The 21,065-nt window shown below is 36.9% G+C and overlaps 1 protein-coding gene across 1 annotated transcript in view; it reads left to right on the top strand.

Moving 5' to 3' along the window:
• Positions 1–21,065, top strand: part of tnni3k.S (TNNI3 interacting kinase S homeolog) — a 117,780-nt gene that overhangs the window by 76,841 nt on the left and 19,874 nt on the right. Inside the window, exons 21-22 of the mRNA XM_041561330.1 lie at positions 8,854–8,963; positions 20,891–20,950. Coding sequence (XP_041417264.1) covers positions 8,854–8,963; positions 20,891–20,950 — 170 coding nt within the window. The remainder of the gene's footprint in view (positions 1–8,853; positions 8,964–20,890; positions 20,951–21,065) is intronic.

Below are 21,065 nucleotides of genomic sequence, written 5' to 3'. Positions count from 1 at the left end.
GATCAGGGTTAGGAGAATGGAGAAGAGCATTGGAAAGGAGCATTTTAATGATCAAAGACTAAGCTAACATGCTGAGTTCTCTCTTTAGGATAAAAGGATAAGCCCAATTAGTAAATGAAGTTATATGAAACAAAGTTCCAGAGCAATATTTGTGATCATAGGATGTAACTGACTTTCCTTGGTTTAAAAATCTATGTCGATCTGAGTGGGAAAAAGAGAATAAATAACTAAAGAAACCACAAAATGATTAAGGATGTACAACTATTTCAGATTAATTTAGCCAATCAGTAAACATGAGAGATTGTTTTGTCCATAACACATTAAGTAAGTTTATATAAAATATTAATTTTCATTCATTTTACATATGTTAAGTTTCAGGTGCATATAAAAAGTGAATAGTTTTGTTTCACTGAAAAATTAGTTAATTTCCAGTGAAATTCTCTAAACGGCGAAAAATTACCAAAACGCATTTAAGTCAATGGGCATCCAAATTATTTTGACGCGTGTTAATTTCGCCACCTGCAACAATTTTTATATGCGTGCCTATTTTGCCCAAATGCATTAAAGTCAATGGGCGTCCAAATAATTTTGACGCGCAACAAATTTTATGCTCACAACTATTCTGACGCACAGCCAAATTGTTTTGATGTGGCGGATTTTTCGCGGACCAATTTTCCCCTCAGTTTTACTAATTTATTCACCAGCGGCGAAATGCAGGGATTAGCCATGAATTCGCACCTGGTGAATTTATTAGCCCATCACTACTGATAAATAAACCCAGGAGTATATCCATACAGCTATTTATATAGCACCAACTAGTGATGGGCGAAAAAAAATGAAGCGTGGATTCTGATGCCCGCGTCAATTTTGACGCCAGCAAATTTTCTCCAGGGAATTTTTGCTGCAGTTTCATGAATGTATTCGCCACAGGTAAATAAATTAGGCATATAATTTGGGGCATATATAATATATATATAATGGTACCTGTATGGTTGTAACAGATACAGAAAAGGCAAATGTGCTAAATCAGTTCTTTTCTTTAGTGTATACAATAGAGTCTGAGTTCCCAGGCTCACTTCATAGCTGCACTGTTGTCTCAGTTCAATCTAGTAAGTGGCTGACTCAGGAAATCATTCATAAAGCTTTAATAAAAATTAATGTAAAAAAGGCTGCAGGGCCTGATGGCATACACCCCCGGGTTCTAAGAGAGCTTAGTTCAGTTTTACACAGCCCCTATTTCTGATTTTCTCAGATTCACTTTCATCTCGTATGGTACCTATGGATTGGAGAAAAGCTGATGTCATTCCAATATTAATAAAGGGATTACGATCGCAGCCTGGCAATTATAGGCCACTAAGCTTGACATTTGTGGTGGGCAAAATATTTGAAGGCTTGTTAAGGGATCACATTAAAAATTTTGTCCTAGTGAATGGCATTATGAGCAGCAATCAGCATGGCTTTATGAAGGATAGGTCATGTCAGACAAATTTGATTTTTATGATGAGGTAAGTAAGCTGCTGGACAGTGGGGGGGGGGGCAGTAGATCTATTTGGATTTTTCCAAAGTGTTTGATACCATGCCCCACAAATGACTGCTTTCTAAACTAAGGTCTGTTGGGCTTAATAAAGTAGTTTGCAGATGAATAGGAAACTGGCTACAGTATCAGGTACAAAGGGTGGTACATTCTCTACTTTGAGTAAGGTTCTTAGTGGTGTCCCTCAGGGCTCTGTATTGGGTCCACTTTTTTAATGACTCAGGGGAGGGTATTGTAAGTAATGTATCAGTGTTTGCAGATGACACAAAACTATCCAGCCCAATTAATTCCATCCAGGATGTGCCATCTTTGCAACAGGATCTTGACAAACTGGCAATCTGGGCAGCTAAGTGGCAAATGAGATTCAATGTTAATAAATGTAAAGTCATGCACCTGGGATGTAAAAATATCCAAGCCACTTGTACCCTTAATGGGACTGCACTAGGCAAATCCATTATGGAAAAGGACCTTAGGATCCTTGTAGATGATAAACTTGGCTGTAGCAAGCAATGCCAGTCAGCAGCATCGAGGGCAAATAAGATCTTGAGCTGTATGAAAAGGGCCATTGATTCACGAGAGGAGAAGGTCATTCTTCCACTTTATAGCGCAATGGTAAGGCCCCATCTAGAATATGCCGTACAGGTCTCCATCACTCAAACAAGACATTACTGTATTAGAGAGGGTACAGAGAAGGGCAACTAAGCTGGTGAAAGGTATGGGAAATCGTAGCTATGAGGAAAGACTGCCCAAATTGGGGATGTTCACGCTGGAGAAGAGGCGCTTAAGGGGTGATATGATAACTATGTAAAAATATATAAGGGGATCACATAATAATCTCTTTAATGCTTATTTACCAGTAGGTCTTTCCAGCTGACACGAGGTCACCCATTCACAGTGAGAGCTGTGAAGATGTGGAATTCTCTTCCTCTATCAGTTGTACTGGCTGATACATTAGATAGCTTTAAGAAGGGGTTGGATGGCTTTTTAGCAAGTGAGGGAATACAGGGTTATGGGAGATAGCTCATAATACAAGTTGAGCCAGGGCCTAATCCGATTGCCATTTCGGAGTCAGGAAGGAAAGCTTCAGATGGGGGTTTTTGTCTTCTTCTGGATCAACTGGCAGTTAGGCAGGTTAAAAAAAGTTAAAAGGTTGAACTTGATGTGTCTTTTTTAACCTAACTTACTATGTTACTATGTATATATACATAAAAAGTCTGTATCTACAAGCTGGCGAGGTCATGTAAAAGTGGTTGTTGTCCTAGGCAAAAGTCAAACCATTTTTTTTTATTTGACATTTTTGAATTTTCGCATTTGTAAACTCACAAATTTCAGTTTTTTAAAGCCAATAAACTCCAAAAACTTAAGTTATTCAAGTTTTTTCACAATTGCATTCAATTGAGTTTTTTACATTCGGATATAATGTGACTGCTATGAGTTACTAGACACAAGACTGAGTATAACTCTATTTTATTACAGAGCTTCTCTTAACATGTGCTCTCCTATATGGGCATATCCAGATTCCCCATATTACTTCCTATTACATCACAAGCTAGCCCAGTGCTGCTGCTACAGGTGCTGACATAGTCCATTATACTACAACTAGCACTCAACAGATGACAGTTACCTAATAAGCTTTATATACTGTATGTTCTATTCATTTGTACTTGATATAAATTGGGAGAGTTTAATCGAAATTTTACCTGTTTTATGATGTGGGTTCACATTTTATGCCTGTTTTCGCCAGAATACACCAGAATGCTGGGCATTGTTGTAATAAGGGTAAAGATGACACAAGTAGTCCTGTTTTTTTCTTTATCTGATTTTGTCTTTTGTACAGGGTGCTAGTTTACTAAATGAAGAATTAGCACTTAACCATTAGTGATGGGCGAATAAATTTGGCAGGCTTGGATTTGCGGGGAATTTCTGTATTTCACGAAAAATGCGTCGAAAATTCAAAGCAAAAAAGTGCAGCACAACAAAATAAAAATTTTGTCGTGCATCAAAATTATTTTGCCACCCATTGACTTCAATGTGTTTAGTGAATTTTTTGAATTTCGTGATTCGCCCATCACTACTTAGCATAAGCCAATGCTGATGCCAGGTTTACCCTGTGTATACAAGAATAGAATTTATGTCTACTCTGCTCTTACCTTTTTGGGTATATTTCTGTGCTCTGACTTCATGTTTCCCTAACTTGATATGCAGGTTGGTAGAGTAAGGGGCAGGAGGGAATTAAAATAAAGTCCAAGAGTAAAGACAAAAGAAGGTACCTGGGTGCTGGCTCTTACATACATAACCCAAGAACAGGAACAGTTAATTATGGCAGCAAACACAGACTAAACTTTAGCTTTTTTTCCCCTCAAATTGCAAGTCCATGCAACCCCCTGGCAATGCAAGTTAGCCATTTGAAACACAACTGCATATCGTGTCTGTACAGTTGTGTGACTTTCTTATCAATACATTTGCTTCTTAGATTGTTAAAAACAGTAAATATTATTACACCACACACTGCCTATTCTGACAGTGTTATGATCTGATCCACCTAGTTTCGAAGCATGAGCAGTCCTTTAAGTTATTTTCATTGAACACTGCTGCACTGCATGGCTCAACCACACTTTACTCAGTAGACACAAGACGAAATTCTTTTTCATAATATCAAGAGCTAAATCATTCTGGTAGCTGTAGTCAAGCAAAATCAAGGTTGTATACAGTATCTATAGTAATACTGCACAATAAAACTGTTGCCCAGTTATCCAGGGCCAGCAGTTTCAGTTTCCAGTTGATCTTTTTAAATCTGTCTCCATGTTTTTTTTTCTTGCAAATTGGACACAACAAGATGCTTGATATACTGCCGGTAATCAGTTTGCTCATAGGTGAATTCTCATCTATAATTATGGTCAAATACATTCATGTCAATATAATTCTCATTGGTGAATTGTTTTCAAACTTTTATGTCAAATTCTATAGAGAACTAGGTGATGCAGAGGGTCACCTCTATGGTTGGATTTGTTTACAATTTAAAGGCAGAGATGTAAAATGATTTGTTGTTTTTCTACCTAACAACTATATGGATTGTTTATAATGATAGATTTCTATCATCTGATCTGTACAGATTCAGGGCATAAGTAATACAGCATTACTGTGGATCTGAAAGACTGTCTTATGTTGTAATACTACAGTATTTGTGACTGTCTTTTATTAAGCTATAACTTATAGCCATAACAGTCTTACTTGATTCTGGGTGGATTTTATATTGTTTTATGTTCTTTTGCATTGTTTCCTTCTTGCTTAATCTTTGTCTTCCTTTGTTTTGCCATTTTACCTTATGGATTAACACAAATGTAAGACTGTTCAACTCCAAGTCTTAAAGAGTAATCTTGCTCAGGATGCTTTTCTATTTTTACTAATTTCTAAGATATTAGTTTAGACATTGTTGTACTGCTGGACAGGCTTTAGCTCAGCAACTGTTCTGAAGGCCACGATTATCAGCTACCCACTGTCCATCAATGCAGGGACACTGAAATGTGACACTGTATTCAAGCAATAAAACACAGTATCATTTCAAAACTTTCATGTTTTTTATTATGTCACTTTTTCATTGAATATTTTAAGCCAGATAAATCATTGTGTTACCCAAAATCATTTAGGATTTGAACAATACTCTAGGGTTGTAAGTAACGGTAAATATTAATTTTGTTGGGAAGGAGACTTCCTGAATTCATTGGATTTGTATACTGGGAAGTGTTGAAGGGGCAATTTTAGATTGCATGACTTGTATATGATTGCTGGATGTTCTCATACATTTTACTAGTTTCAATAAGTGTTTGCTATACACCATCTGGCTCAATTTCTCAGCTATTCTTTTTTATTTCGTTTGGGAATGTGGTTTGTTTAGTCAATTTTGAGATATCTAGCCTGATATATGAGATAAGTTAAATGTTGTATTATTTTACTATTTAAATAAAAAAGCTGATACATGATACAAAATATTTGATTTTATTGGTTTTAGGTCTTATGGAAATTAACTGTTCTAAAAAGTATACAGTTATGGTACGTCACAGATAATTATATTTAGTTTATTTTTCTTAGTAATGTTTTGTGCACATGAACTACAATACTGTACATGTTTTTATCATATTTCTCTAAATTTAAGATGACAGAAAAAAATACTGGCCCTCGTAAATACACAGCTTTGTGCCCAAGTTCAGTCTTTCTCTAAGTTAAAACATATCTTCTCATGTTAATTTAGAATTCAAAATAAAGAGGATGCATTTTATAATGGCTAAATTCCACATTGAATACCAGTGGATGGTTAGGTGACAATTGGTGCTCACAGTCATCTGCTTTTTGGCTAGTTGCTAGGCCACCGTCCAGGTACCAGTGACAATAAAGCTAGTCAAAAGCAATGGGGACCAATGCATATTGCTGAAGGATGCAACTGCTGTCTGAGAGCAACTTCACTGAGTGGAGGGCCCAATGAAAAAGTGACTTGAAGTTTTAACTAAACAACTAAAGCCAGACATGGCTGTTTCCCACCTTGTGTATAAATACAGTACAGGCCGAGAAACAACCCATCAGCTTACCTCCGCTCTGTGCTGTCATTACACCTACAGACAAACTTTGGCCCGAGTGCAGAAAAACCTGCGAGAATGCATTTTTTTGCCAAAATCAGCTTAGTGTGTCTGTGCTCAGGCTGAAGCCTTGCCTGCAGGTGCAGAAACATTACAGAGTGGAGGTAAGAGGTGGGATGAATGAGGCTGTTTCTCGGTTTGTGATTATGCACCTAAATGCAGGCCAAGAAACAGCCTCATCTCACCATAAGCTACTAACTCTAACTGATGCATGTTCTTGCTCCACCGAGGCCTTCTCTTTTCAATGTTATTACAGGAATAGTATCTATTATCCAGAATGCTAAAGACCTGGGGTTTTCTGGATAATGAGTCTTTCTGTAATACCTTAAGTCTGCTTAAAACATTTAAACAGTAAATAAATCTGATTTAGTTAGAATCAAATACAAGGTAATGTTTTATTATTACAAAGAAAAAATTTTTTTCTGGAAATTGGAATTATTTGCTTAAAACTTTTTGGATGGGCTTTCTGGATAATGGGTTTCTGGATAAGGCATCCTATACCTGTACTCCTTGCAATTTTTAGAGGAGAGCAAATACAGAACCATTAGAAAACATTTTAAAGGGGAAAAAAGCATGAATTAAACATTTTTAAGACCAACTAAACTTGATTTGAAACATGGGGACAGGAAAAAAATTGTGTAAAATATGGGAACATGTAAAATCAGCAAAATGTATTAAAGCAACTTGTTATTATTTATATATGCACAGGAGTCTATTTTAATAACAAGGGTTTAGAATTGCATTAATGTAACACTATGGGGGGGCAAGTGCAAGGCCTCTCTGACAGTAACATGCACAACCTACAGCAATAAGTGATTGATGCATGACTTTATGAGGTGCAGGCAGTCATTTTTGGGAACATCAGGACAAAATGATGGTATAAAATCAGGGACGAGCACTCATTGAAATGCATGATAAATTGGTGGGGCCACATTAAATGCTGGAAACCAATATAATAGGGTATGTAAAATTGAGGTTTTGCTGTGACTTACATTTTAACAAGCAGTTAACTTGACAAAAGCTGGATGTTAGCTGTTGATAGAGCACAGGAATGAACCTATGCACCCCTATGTTAACACTTTAATTAAAGGAAAAATGTAACGTTGTTAAAATGAAAATAGTAGAGAAAATACTGTGCTCATGGAACATTTCTTATAACTCATATCATTAATACACTTTCCTTTTTTGCAAAATTGGTGTTGTCTCAGTAACCATGGTTTCTACCACTTTGGTGCATTCAATCAAGAGTCCAGGACAGAAAGACTCAGAATATGTCTGATTTAGATTAAAAGCAAATATGGAGGTAACTTTGTGGGGCTGGTTGTAGCTTTTTGTTTATGGATAGTCTTTGTGGCATTTCACATTGTTATTGTAATAACAGATGATAATTTGGTTTAAATGAGCCGTGGTGCATTGGCATTTAAAGTGTTATTCTTAAAAAAGTTACTGATTTTAAATTATTTACCTTTGTGGTTAGATTTACGTGACTTTTTTGCTAAGCAGCTTTCAAGCTTGGAATTTTACCTGTTTAACTCACAATCACTGTTTGTTAAATGGTTAAACTATTATGGGCTAGTTAGTTTCTCATTTATTGATATTTAGCATATTGATAAGAATAAGAACCTGCCTGGATTTGAACTGGTGACTTACTTTCTGCTATGCAGCCTACTTGCCACTGCTCTATCTGAGCATCCAAACATGCATAGTGACTTCACATGTGGTTAATTTGGCCATAGGTACTCAGTTTGCCATCAGCGTGGCTATAAAAACCCCTACTCTGCACTCACACATTTCCCTTTGTAGGTCAAGCTTGCTTGTTCCTCTGTGCTGATTTCCTGTTCCTACTTCCTGCTTTGAATCCTGCTCATTGTAAATTTTTCTGGTTGTGACCCCGGCCTGTTCCTGACCTAGCATTTATCTAAAGTCTCAGTGGTTAAGTTCTGGTTCTGACCCGGGCTATTCCAGACCTAGCATTTTTTTCATGTCTCAGTGTTTTTCTGGTACTGACCCAGCCTGCCTGAGTACAATTATTCAGTCTCGACTGGCTCCTTCCCTGCTGTGTGTTTGGCTTCCTTGCTTGCCCCTGTGGGAGTTGCTGGATTCTTGTTAGGTAAGACCTGGCGGCACTCGAAGAGCTGAGGGCTAGGCCCAAGGCCAAAAGTGGTTGTAATAGGCAGAAGAGCATGCCTAGATGGGAATCCAGTGATTTCTCCTGGGGTTTGGGTTCACCATACGTGATGCAAACTAAGGACTGTCTTGCTTTTACAAGGGCCGGTGACCTCCACTATCAAGTATTTTACATTTTAAGCTGGAGAGCAGCAAAACAAAAACAAAATCAAATTGTTCAGAATAATTTAAAAAGTATCACTATTTACATATCTATAATAAACACTGTATTTTAATGTGCATTCCTCATTTAAAGAAAATAATAAAATATTGTGATCCTGCCATCTGTAGTAAATTATAAAAGGTAATTGGGTTTTGAAAATAGATTTTGATAGATATTGGTCTCGCTCACCAATTAGAAGAGCAATCAAGCCACATGATCTTTACGTTTTAGAAAGAAGAATGGTATCGTTCTCAGCTAGGCATACTCCACAAATATACTGACATAACAAGTTGTTCGCCTTTAAGTTACATGTACTTGTAAGCTCACATGTAATGCTACCATAATGTTTATCTGTTTAGCGGCAGCAGCGGCTGACATGGCTTATCACCATATAAGACCACCAATCGGATACTCCATTCCAAAGCCCATATCATCATTATTAATGAGAGGATGGAATGCTTGCCCTGAAGTAAGTATAACCAAACATATATATATATATATATATATATATATATATATATATATATATATATATATATATATATATATATATATATATATATATATATATATATATATATATATATTGCATTATAGTTAAGGGTGATCTATAAAGGCATGGACATTACTTTAGGACAAAAAGCAATGTAAAAGTAAATGGCTCATTTGTAAAGTTATGTTGTTATTCTTTAACACTAGTTAATGCAAGATTATGAGAAATTATCACTTATTTATAAATGTGTGTATATTTAACACCAGACTAAAAAGCTTTATAAACACACTGAATTTTACATGTGCCATACCATGGTGTTAAATGCATTAATTAGTGTAAAACTGATATCTGTAACATGTGGCTGGCTGTGAATAGTCGCTCAGCTTCATATACAAATAAAACAATAAGTGATGTATAAAATCATTTGTGATGCTCATGATGTGCTACTCTCTAATAAGTATGCTTCAAAACCTTTAATTATATAAGAACTTTAATCAATCAATAACGTGAACAAATTCAGCTTGAACAAAGCATTACTGATGTTAATGTAGAGGTATTGATGGATGTAAAAGTACATACAGTACACAACAATAATCTCTCTGAAGGAGCAAGAACAAACAACTACTTACAAACAACTATTTTATCAGAACCTTATCTGTATACAGTTTCTTGATAGCTAACCACAGCAGATATGTTGATAGGGAGCTGGCTTTATTCATGACAAAAATGTAGGTTTCAAAGATGTTTTGTTGGATTCATAAAAGCAATGTATAGTGAATGTGCATGTGTGCTGTAAAGACAAAAATTCCAGGGAAACGGACAATGCATGGACCTGGGATCAGAAGAGGATCATGATGAGAGAGCCTAAAGATAGTATACATGGTAGTTTAAAAATAAAGGCACCCAGATGTGTCCTGTAAGAAGCCCAACCAGCTGCACTAAAATTAATGGATTGTATTGACTTAAATGCATTTCAATATTCACTTCAATACATGAATAGTGATGGACAAATTTGCCCCGTTTTGCCGAAAAATTTGCTAATTTCCCGAGAAATTCATGAAACGGCAAAAAATTTGTGATATACATGAATTTAATAAGAATTATAGTACATTCCAATCTGGGTGCTCAGTATAAATGAATATAGGACAATTACAAAATATCAAAGGTAGTTTTTCGCAGTGAGGGCAGTGAGGTTGTGAAATGCTCTGCTTCTGTTGATGCCTTTAAGAATGGCTTGGACAACTTCTTTAACAAGCATAATATCCAAGTTAAATGAGTGCACACTGGGAACCTTTCCACAGGTTTACTTTAAAATCATAATTTTATTAAGTTAATTAAAAAACAGGCCGACGTCTTGATAAAGGTCCTAGAAGTGGTCTATGTGTCTATATGTATTTTGTGGTCACAGCCTCATTGAACCCCCGCCTAATGGTTTTAAAAATTTGTGGTGAGCACAACTTTCCCCCAAGGGGGGCCGAAACGTTGGAAAAATATGAGTGATGATTCAATAAAATCATTTTAAAATACAAGTGGAGTGCTGGTCCAATCTAAACCTTGTATGATAACCCTTGACCAAGCACCCACCACAGGACCACGACAGAGTGCAGGTACTTTCTGAAGCAGTATATATATATATTGTATATTATGTTTCCTTTTTCAAAGATCATTTTCCATATTAATTAAAAAGAGGTCAAAGTAAGGTAAACTGGAGATGTTAATTGGCTTAGTCAACTCCAGTGGATCCTGCTTTCTCTTATTTGTTTTAATTTTGCCATATTCAGTGCCTGTGAAGCCTGCTGTTGAACTGCAGTGTATTGGAGGCTCATTTAATAGAGCAAATTGTAATCAATCATCTAAACAACAACAGAAAATACAAACACAAGATTTTTTTTCATTCTGTAACACAACATAATTAGCCTATCTGCAATACCTGATAAGCGTGTATACCCATACAAATCATCATTCACATTTAAATTAAAGATAAAGATTGATTTGTTGTGGTGGTCTCTGCACGCAAAGGGCATTGCTAAAAATCCAGTCACCTTTTAGACTCATGTTATATGAGAATAAATATCTCCACCTTGTGACCATGTGACATTGCTTATGTCCAAAAATAGATTTGATCTTACAAAAAAAGTAGACAAAGTGGAAAGCAATTCCGACTATAAAGTGGAAAGCAAGGCAAAAACTCATTAAAACGTACGGTCATGATAACATGTTACTTCGATTAGTTCCATAAACATGTAGACAAAAAAAAGTGTCTGTTCTCTTGATTTTATCTTTTTGTTAGTTCCTTTGGTGTTGGACTTCTCTGGGAGAATGAGGCTTGTTTTGTTTCTCTGACTACTGTCTCCAGAAAAGCTGTCAGGCTCATTATTTTAAGACTTTCCACTCTGCCAAGTCTGAAGGTTTCTGATCCTTTCACTCTGATATTTTTGTACATTTAGGGGCCGATTTATCAAGCTCGAGTGAAGGATTCGAATGAAAAAACTTCGAATTTCGAGTGGTTTTTTGTGCTCCTCGACTATCGTATTGGCGTAAATTCGCCTGAGTAGAATGATTAGAATAGATCGAGCTGCGAATATTCGCCCATTAAAAGATAATCGAAGTACTGTCTCTTTTAAAAATACTTCGACTGCCTACTTCGGCACCTAAAACCTACCGAATTGCTTTAAAAGCCTATGGGAAAGTCCCATAGACTTGTTTTTCAAGTTTTTGATCGAATAAAAAGGCATTCGATCGAACGAAAATCCTTCGAGCGAATATTCGATCGGGCGCCTTTTCGCCTGGTGAATATTCGCCAATTTGACTATTCGCCAGCGCGTAAATTCGCCCGAATTGCCTATTCGATTCTATTCCCCAGTCGAATTTCGAGGGATTTAACCCCTCGAAATTCGACCATTGATGAATTTGCCCCTTATTGTCTCGTTTCGACTCTCTACCACAATGATGACTTTGGAGCTTTCTTACAGGCTTAGGTGCTTTTTACTTATCTCTGTAGCTGGAATATAGAGGGTGTGATTGTTATTTGATTCATTTTCTCCAGGCTATTGTTCCTGTACAGACAGCGTATCTGGTGTTTAGCACACATTGGTAATGCAGCTAAATCATCATTATCATGACATTGAGTGAACAGTCTTATTTTCTGATATAGACATAATGTCAATGGTGCAGAAGTCACGTCCAGTTCTTTGATTGCCATTGTGCTGACTTGTTGTTTAGAACTGGTATTTTCATCAAGTGTATCATGTATGACCTGTGTATTAGGCTCATTAGCACCAAGCACATGCTCATTATAGTTTGTTGGAAGGCTGGCCCTTGGGTTTGATGACAGAATATCTTTGATTTCAGGGAATACAGGGAAATTTAGTGCAGAAGTAGAATTAAGCAAATTGGCTTGGTCTGAAAGCTCTGATTCTAGTTTTACAAATGAACTATTTTGCTCACTGCGATCTGCCTGTGTTCCTGATAAATTAGCTTGTTCAGCTATCACTGGCGGCTGTAAAGAGTTTGGATTGAGATTTAAAGCACTATTTACTGGACTATAATTTAAATCTTCCTTATTTTCTGTGTTGGGTTTGAATGTCACTTAACTCTTGTGGTGACACTGAATTCATGGGCTGTGTAACTAATGATGTGCTGCCTTGTTGATGCATAATGTGATTTTTATCAAGTTGATTATCATGAGCTTCTTGTGCTTCATTAACTGTCTGCAAATCTTCATTATCTTTAAGCGCAAGTTCTATGGTCTTACCTTGTGGTAAGGTTTCCTTCGTTTCAGTAGCCCTATAAGTACTTGGTGTTGAAGGGGTAGAAAGCATTTTAACATGGTTTGAGTCCTCTGATTCAGTCAATCATTTATTGTTTTGGAATCTGTTTGCAGAACTACATTTTCATATGTAAGTTCCACTGTGGTATCTGCTGGTGAATCAGAAGAATGTGTATTATTTGAAACTGTTGTATTATTTCTATGTACATTATCAGGTATTTTTCAGATGTGTCTAATTGGTACAAATTGTTATTTCCCTTTGTTTTGATTTCCAAACACCTATTATCTGAGTGATTAGATACCAATGAGCCATCCTGTTCTGTTTCATCACTAATGCTACTGACATATGATCCAAATTCTGTCTCTAACGATATATCAGAGACATTTGACAATATTGTATCATGCACAGTTCCTTGGACATGGTTAAATTTAGCCTTTCTTTCACACTGTGCAGGAGATTTATTCGCCGTTGGCTGTTGAGTCATACTCTGTATCTGTAGATCTCTATGCTCAGCATGTTTTCGGCTTTGCTCTGTTGATAGCTGTCCTGTATGATCGACTTCAGATTTCAAAGCTGCTTGTTTGGTAAATACATTGGAACACTGTGCTGCAGAAGTGATCTGAGTTGTACCTCCCAAATTACTTTGTGAAATACTAGGCTGAATAAAAGATGCTTTATCACTTTCTTCAAGTGACATAGTTGTTACCCCAGACTCGTTTGCACTAGCTGATGCACAGAGATTAGCCATTGGGGCAGTTTTGCCCAATTTCCTTTTGACTCTTTTTTTCACTTTGTTATTTGCTGTGAATTTGAACATCTGTCTGCCTTGCCCAGGCTGTCACTCATTATGGTTTTGGATAGATTGTCTGGCTTATGTCAAGGAATCTTTTCCTTTTTTTGTACCAGAATGATGATTACCTTTTATTTTCTTTCTGTGTAACTGTAACGATATGTGTTTTGGGCTGCATGCTATCTTGGCGGGCTGTGTTCTGCGAGAGACAATTTGTTGCGGATGAATTTTGACTTTGCTAAATGGCTGCAGATTCTTTTTTACCATTAAGCAATCCTGCCTCTTTCTTGTACTTTTTGTATTACCTTCTGGGTTATTTCTGTTCACATCCTTCAAAGAATCCCACAGCGCTTCTGCCTTCTTTGTTTTTCCTGATGTTTTGTCTCTTTTATTTATCCTAAACAGATACTTGCTCCCTGGGCATATTTTGAAGGATTGGTCCTTATGTAAAACAGAAGTAATTAGTGCTGTGTTTGGATCATGCATGATGTTTGGTATATAGAAGCCAAAAGTCCTTGGTACATTCATCCTTTTTACTCTCGCTGACAACAGCATATTGTCATCATTCAAAAAGCAATTTACTTTGGTGTCATCCGTTTGAATTTTCTGTTCCTCAAACTTTACATTTTGTGCCTGTTTGTCAGTGATTTGTCTTCTGTGGTCTTCTAATTTGTCACAGTCCAAATATTTACAGATAAGGGAGTTGTCGGGCTGTGGAGAAGTATTTATTCGCTCACCCAAAAGAAAACAGTGACCACCCCTTTGTGATTGATATGTACACAGTGGCGGTTTTCCTGCATGTATCTTCATTTCCACAGAATTATTTGTCACTAAACTACTTGTATCATGGCTGCTCTGTTTCTGAGATCTTATCCCAATCTGTTCTTTTCCTGGAAGCAAATTGCAGGCATTTAAATGTGGAGCATGAACTAGGCTGTATTCACTTTCAGACATCAAAGACTTGGGAACTGAAGATTTTTGTCACACGTCTGGCCGACAAAACCTGTATATTAAAAGAAACAGCTGATCTAGAATGTCAATATTTTACATCAAAATAGCCAATTAAGAAATAAGCATCCTGATGAATAAGCAGAGATAAACAGTAAAGAGACATTGATTTCATAGCAACTACCATTCTGTAATTTTTAACAGTGCAGCTATTTCAGGAAAAATTAATGTCGTTGATTTTCAGGAACTTGCCCACAATGTGACAAAATACCTACAGTGGAGAAAAGAATATGTGGATAGAGATCGCACTATGCTCGCTGTAATTGAAGTTGTAAGTGACTCCATTTGTCTCCAGTATGACATCATAAGGCTTGTTTATGTCTGCAAGTACAGCACTTTCAGGGAAACCCTGTAGCTACCGTCACCTCTTGACCATGGTTTGGTTCATATCAATAGGCACAGCACACTTCTACTTAAGAATCAGGATTAGTTGACATTCTCACACTGAACACCAGCAACAATGCCATAAACATTGTAAATGGTTAAATAAATGCAGCGGTGACTCCATAAACATTCTAAATTACTAAATAATTGCAGGGGAGATCGAATTTGCCTTGTTGTGCCAACCATTTGTCTGCTACACAACTTTTGCTGGTCCTCTAAAGGAGCACTAAGCTACAATTAATTGTCAGGGTGAACAGTGGCATAAATCGCAGAGAATCATAGGTGGCCATAGATATTAGGATTTTTAAAAGATCTTTTTCTTATCATAAGACCAAGTTTATCTTGAAACGATTGTTTAAATTTATGATTTGTCCATCAACTAAATTTCAAGCAATATAGTCTAGCTGAAGCCAGGAGAACTGGGGGTAGTTGCCTGGATGGTCCTGCAAACAATTGGACAATGAATACATTTCACTGTTAATGATGAAAAATTTTTAACGTGACAAATGTCAGATTAAAAGTAGTTAGCTGCATGATCATTCGGTGCCCGAGAACCTTACAATAATTTCACAGATCTCACTAAAAATCTTAACATCTATGACTTCCATTAAAGCTATGCTTGTCCACAGGATGTTCTCACTCCTGATTGACCAATACACATGTAGCACATGCTTGGACAAAAAGTGTATTGTCTTTTGAAATGAGTTAGGCTGCCCAGAAGTTACTGAAGGCTTTTCAATGACCTGGGAGTGCTGCCATGTTTTGTAAATCTTAGAACACCATAGATGTCCTGAGATAGCAAAGCCCCATTAGGAAAACATGTGTGACTGCTTTATGGCATCAAATGCCATTCTGTGCACTGGGGTGTTAGAGCTCAGCAGTCTTACTGAGTTTAAAACCCCCCACTCAGAATTGATACAGGCCAAATAAAGTACATTTACATTTAAATTATAACAATCCTAGCCAGCCTAGTCTAGCCTTTTGTGTTATTTTGTGTTGTCACAGCACAGAGTTTAATCAATTTAACAGAATCCACTCCTTATAAAAATACAGAGAACTAAAAAATCAGTTAAGAGAAAGCATTAGAATTAAGGAAAAGTCATATAGCTTTATTGTTTATTTCTACATCTTCGTTGTTGACTCAAGCAGAATGGCAGTTGCTATTTGAGTATACAAAAACATGAATCTTTCTTTGAAGATATATATTTAAATAACTTCATTGAAGAGTTTGCTTGGTATAGCAATAAGACAAGCAAAATATATATTATCATGTATAGATGGGGGATGTGTTGTGCGTTGGTTTTTAATTTAGAGCAACTGTATGTTTCAACAAATTTGATGAGATAACAAATTTATATTCTACTGTATATGGTCATATCATAAACCTAATGCAGTAGTACATGTGCCCGTATGCCCATTTTATTTAAAGGAGGAGTGTATTTTATTGTCGCAATGTACCTATAATGTTATTAATTAGACTGTATTACTTTGTCATGTTCTGAATGTACGAAATATTATGTGATAAGCATTTATGTGGGCATTAATTGCTGAAGTCAGATAAGGTTCGTTTAATTGCAAAACTTTAGAGAATATTTTTAAGCAAAAACTAATATGTAAATCAAACATATTCAAACTAAGGGCAAAGGGGGCTTACTTCAATTACAGCGTAGCAGGCAAAACTTTCTAAACTTGCATAAAACTGGATCTGGGGTTACAAAGTTCACTTGACAGAAGGATTTAGGTATCCAAAAAGTGACATACAAGCTTAGAGAATATGAGGAAAGAAAGCTTACCTCTGTTACATTCTGACAGTTCTTGTAAAAATGTGCTGTGCACACTTTCCCAGGGTGCAGAGGACCTAAAGTGTCTTGGATTTTTTGCAATCCCTGCAGCAATATTTGTAAGGCCTTCTACTTCATTAATTTCAAAAACATTTCCCATTGAGCCAGGTGCATTGGAAGGACACTGTTGAATCAGTCTACAGTCCAGACAGATAAAGTAACTTCCTTTAATGTTTTCTAGTGTCTCCTTACTCTTCCCTCTAAAAGACATGTTTGAAGGATGCCATTCCACCTGTGCAGCGCCTTTGCCATGCTTTATAAAAGTTTTTGCCATGCCTGGATAATCCATGATTAACATAAAATTTGCCCCACTCTGTTTATTTAACTGGAATTTACCATGTTGTTTGGAAGGTGGATTTGTCAGTGACAGGGATCACACTGGAATTCTTTGAATGTACCACCATAACAGTTTATTGATGTCTCTTCACTTACTTTCTGAAGTTTGTACATAAGAAGTACTGTAATAAGGCAGAATAGAGAAATTTCCCCTGTGGAAATAACATGCACATTTATCAGTATGGTACAATAAATCTACAGGCATATCAACTTGGAAAAAAAGGATACAATTATTTTATGCTGAAGCCATATTCACCTGGCATTAGTTATGTTAGAATGGTTCTCTCACTGATCCGGCTTTAAAAAAATGCAGCAATATTTGTGTATTGGCGCTCATTACAGAGTGGAATATTTTTTAAAATAGTTATTTATTTGTCTGTTATTTATATCGAACAAACACGTTTTACTGTGAGATTATACAGTACACCATCCACATCAAATCATATGAAGCCCTGTACTAGTTTGTTTCATTATGGAGCAGATTTTTCTGAATCATTACTTTCCCATCTTTATCATCTCTTACACATACAAATAAATAAAACATGAAATTAAGTGAAGTATAGACACCAATCCACGATGATACTAGTATATATGGAAACAGATGGGCTGGGGTGTCCACCAACATGAATAAATCTATATGCACAACAAAATTAGGACTTAACCCCCTGCCCATGTGGTTCCAATATGCTCAATTGGGAGTAAATGACACCTGAACATGTAATAAAGTAAAAGGCAATATTTATTCAACACTATGCCAATATCTTAGTTAAAACCAATTAAAATTAAGCAGCGCTGCATGTGAAAAGGGATCCCTTGATATAAATGTATAATACATGCACTAGTTCAAAAAGCAGTTATAAGCTATTGTATAAGATAACATGTGTCCCTGAGGACTAAACCGAATGTTCCAATGATGCAAAAATAATCCCAAAATGTAGTTAGATGGTGTCCAAAACAATTATTGCATGTGCATACTGTTAGTGCATCCCATGGTCTGTAAAATGTGCAGTTCACCAGTTAAGTGAAGCACCCCCTGCAGTCCATGTATACTTAAAATAAAGTGTAATACTTAAAAAAAGTGTAATACAATATCTGGAGTTTTTTTGGGGGTAAGCCTGCAATGTAGTTCAGACATACAAAGAGAGCCTAATAATATGTAAATGGACTGGTCATAATTAAGTCCAGATCTGCGGGAATGGCGGACAAGCCATCGCCTTATATTATATTTCAATGGGGTATTAGCGTCTCCCAAAATGACCCGCGTTAATGAAGCGTAAAATATTCCCGACCAACAGTGTCTAATGGCATCTCCACTGCGCCTCCATATAGAGTCCACATCAGGTAACAATCCTTGCGCAACAGACCTCCAGGAGGGGATCCCCACATTCACCACAGCCGTTGTACCTCAAAGATTGCGCAGAGATTGTTACCTGATGTAGTGTAATGTTCCATATGATAGTAAAGGTATTGAGAAAGCCAGTTACAAAAAAATAAATTAAGATCTTTGTACTCTTTTGCACTTCGCCTGGTCTGAGCTGGCAAAGGCTGGCGAAAGAGGTAACATTCAGTAAAAACCTTTCAATTGCCAGAGCGAATTGTTGCCTGCTGATAAAGTGCGAATGAGCACTAGCGCCTATCTCTTTCACTGGCGAATTGGCGCCTGCACCCGTTAATAAATTGCCGATGTCCCTGTTGAATTGTTGCCATCGTTTGCCACTTCGCCCTTTAGTAAATCTACCCCTGTTTTTTAGGAACAGCTGCAAAAGAAAAATTATATTTATTGAAAGGGATGTAAATATCTTTGAAGAAACATCTCACCTTATTAATTACTGCTGTTACACAAAACTCCCAAATCCACTTCAATCATTAAGTGGGCAAAGTTTTCAGAGTGTCTGTAAGGCATATATGTATCATTTGATAAAAAAGGTTTAAAAAAAAGAGGCGGTATACTCATGCAACTACACTATAATAGTATAATAATAATATAAATAGTTACAATAATAATATTCTTTGTAAAGTGCAAAAAAGGTTGCAGTCTGACATTTGTTTGCACTTTGCCTTCTACCATCCCATGAATACTGAGCTAACTGCATTTAGCAGCATTGTATTTACAAGGAATGTGTCAGGTATTGCCGGGATTCAAGCCAGGGACCTTTGGGTTTCTGGCTCAATACCTTAACCATTTGGCCAGGTGAGCAGCCTGTAGGGATGCTCGCTATGTGTTAATTGTCCTCTGCAGCCCCAGCCCAGCTGCAACCTGATTAGTTGCAATCAGCCAATCAGGGCTGACTCTGCCCTATTTAAGGCCAGCCCTTAGAACACTCCTTGCTGGAGCATTACATTGTCTTCCTAGTACTACGACAGTGCTCCTAACTAGGTTGTGCAAGCTCTTGCCCTTTCCCCTTGTTATTCCTCCTTGCCTTGGTCTGCCTGTCCTTGTCTATCTTGTTTTATCTTGCTTTACCCTATCTTGTTCCTTCCCAACTCTCTCTCTCTCTCTCTCTCTCTCTCTCTCTCTCTCTCTCTCTCTTTCTCTCTCTCTCTGCACCTGTTCCAGTTCGACTACGCCCTCATCTCCCTGTTCCTGCCTATCCCTTTCTGTTCTGTGGACACAGCCATTTCCTGCCTAAAGGACTCACCTTCTCAGTCTCTGCAGCACCCCCTACCTAATACTTGACAGAATGGGTGAATGGAAATACATCAGTATCCTCCCTACCACCCCCTAAACTGAGTGGCAAGCTGTAATTGGGGTTTTACTAAGCACTTACCCTATGGCAGGAGGTAAGGACAGGGATGGCCCCAAAAAGATTACACCAAAAGATTACAACACCTTCAAGCTCTTCTTAAAAGTGCGCAACAGTCAAATAAAAAAAATATTACATTGTGAATTGCAACTTTAATTGCATATCTCCTCCCCAGAATACAATTACATGTGATGTGTATGTAAAAATAAAGCACATTTACAAGTACATTTGAGCCAAAATACTAGAGCCAAACCTGCTTTTGGAGTAATGTCTGAGTTAATAAACACAAGGATACTAGTTATCATTGGAACAAAGAGAACTTGTATTTGCTGGATCTCAAACTCTCTTTGGTGTTACTTAACAGATGGTGAAATATTCAATCACTTGCAAATATTATGTCTGTGCAACATCAAGTGGATGAAAGTGTCTAAAGTTTCTTGCACTAGAAGGACACTCACGTTATTCCAGGAATTTGCTATTTCTGAGTAGTGATGGGCGAATAAATCGCAAAACGGCACCGGTGTCTCGTTTTGGACGCCGGCGACAATTTTTTTTTGACGATGGCGAACTTTCACCAGCGAAACTTTCAATTGCGCAAATTCGACGCAAATTCGTGCCTGGTGAATAAATTCGCCCATCACTATTCCTGAGTTTAACTGTTTGAGTCTTAATGCTGATGGGTGGCACAGCAGGGTATTAACCCTCCTTGATGGAGCCTCTGGTTGCTCTACTAACTACCCTGATTTCACTTGTAAAGGGGGATATTAGAGATCTTTCCTTGCACTGATTTCTCCTGCTGATCACTAGATCCACTAGATCAGTTGAGATACTTGTACAAAAACATCAAATATAATCTCAATGATTTATAAAAGATTTTTATAGCAATATTTTACTCCAGTGTGAATATCTTATTGTATTGGCCTGATTTACCACTTATAGTACCTTATAACTTTAATTATCATTATAAGAAACATTATTATATGAATTAACATGCATTGATATAGTTTTATACATGTTATTTTGTCTGCAGGGACGGCCAGAATTTTCTGAGGTTGTGTCAAAGCTAGAAGAGTGTCTCAGCAACATAGAGGTAACTTATTTTGAATTTTCTTTAGATACAAGTAACAATATATATTAATTTTAAAGGGATGCTGTCATATTGCTTTAAAATATCTCTAATAACTATAATCCATCTAAGCTAAGGC

Source organism: Xenopus laevis, chromosome 4S, assembly GCF_017654675.1.
Source record: "Xenopus laevis strain J_2021 chromosome 4S, Xenopus_laevis_v10.1, whole genome shotgun sequence".
Lineage (NCBI taxonomy): Eukaryota > Metazoa > Chordata > Amphibia > Anura > Pipidae > Xenopus > Xenopus laevis.
The sequence above is the reverse complement of the archived record's forward strand: the minus strand, read 5'-3'. Positions and strand labels throughout refer to the sequence as shown.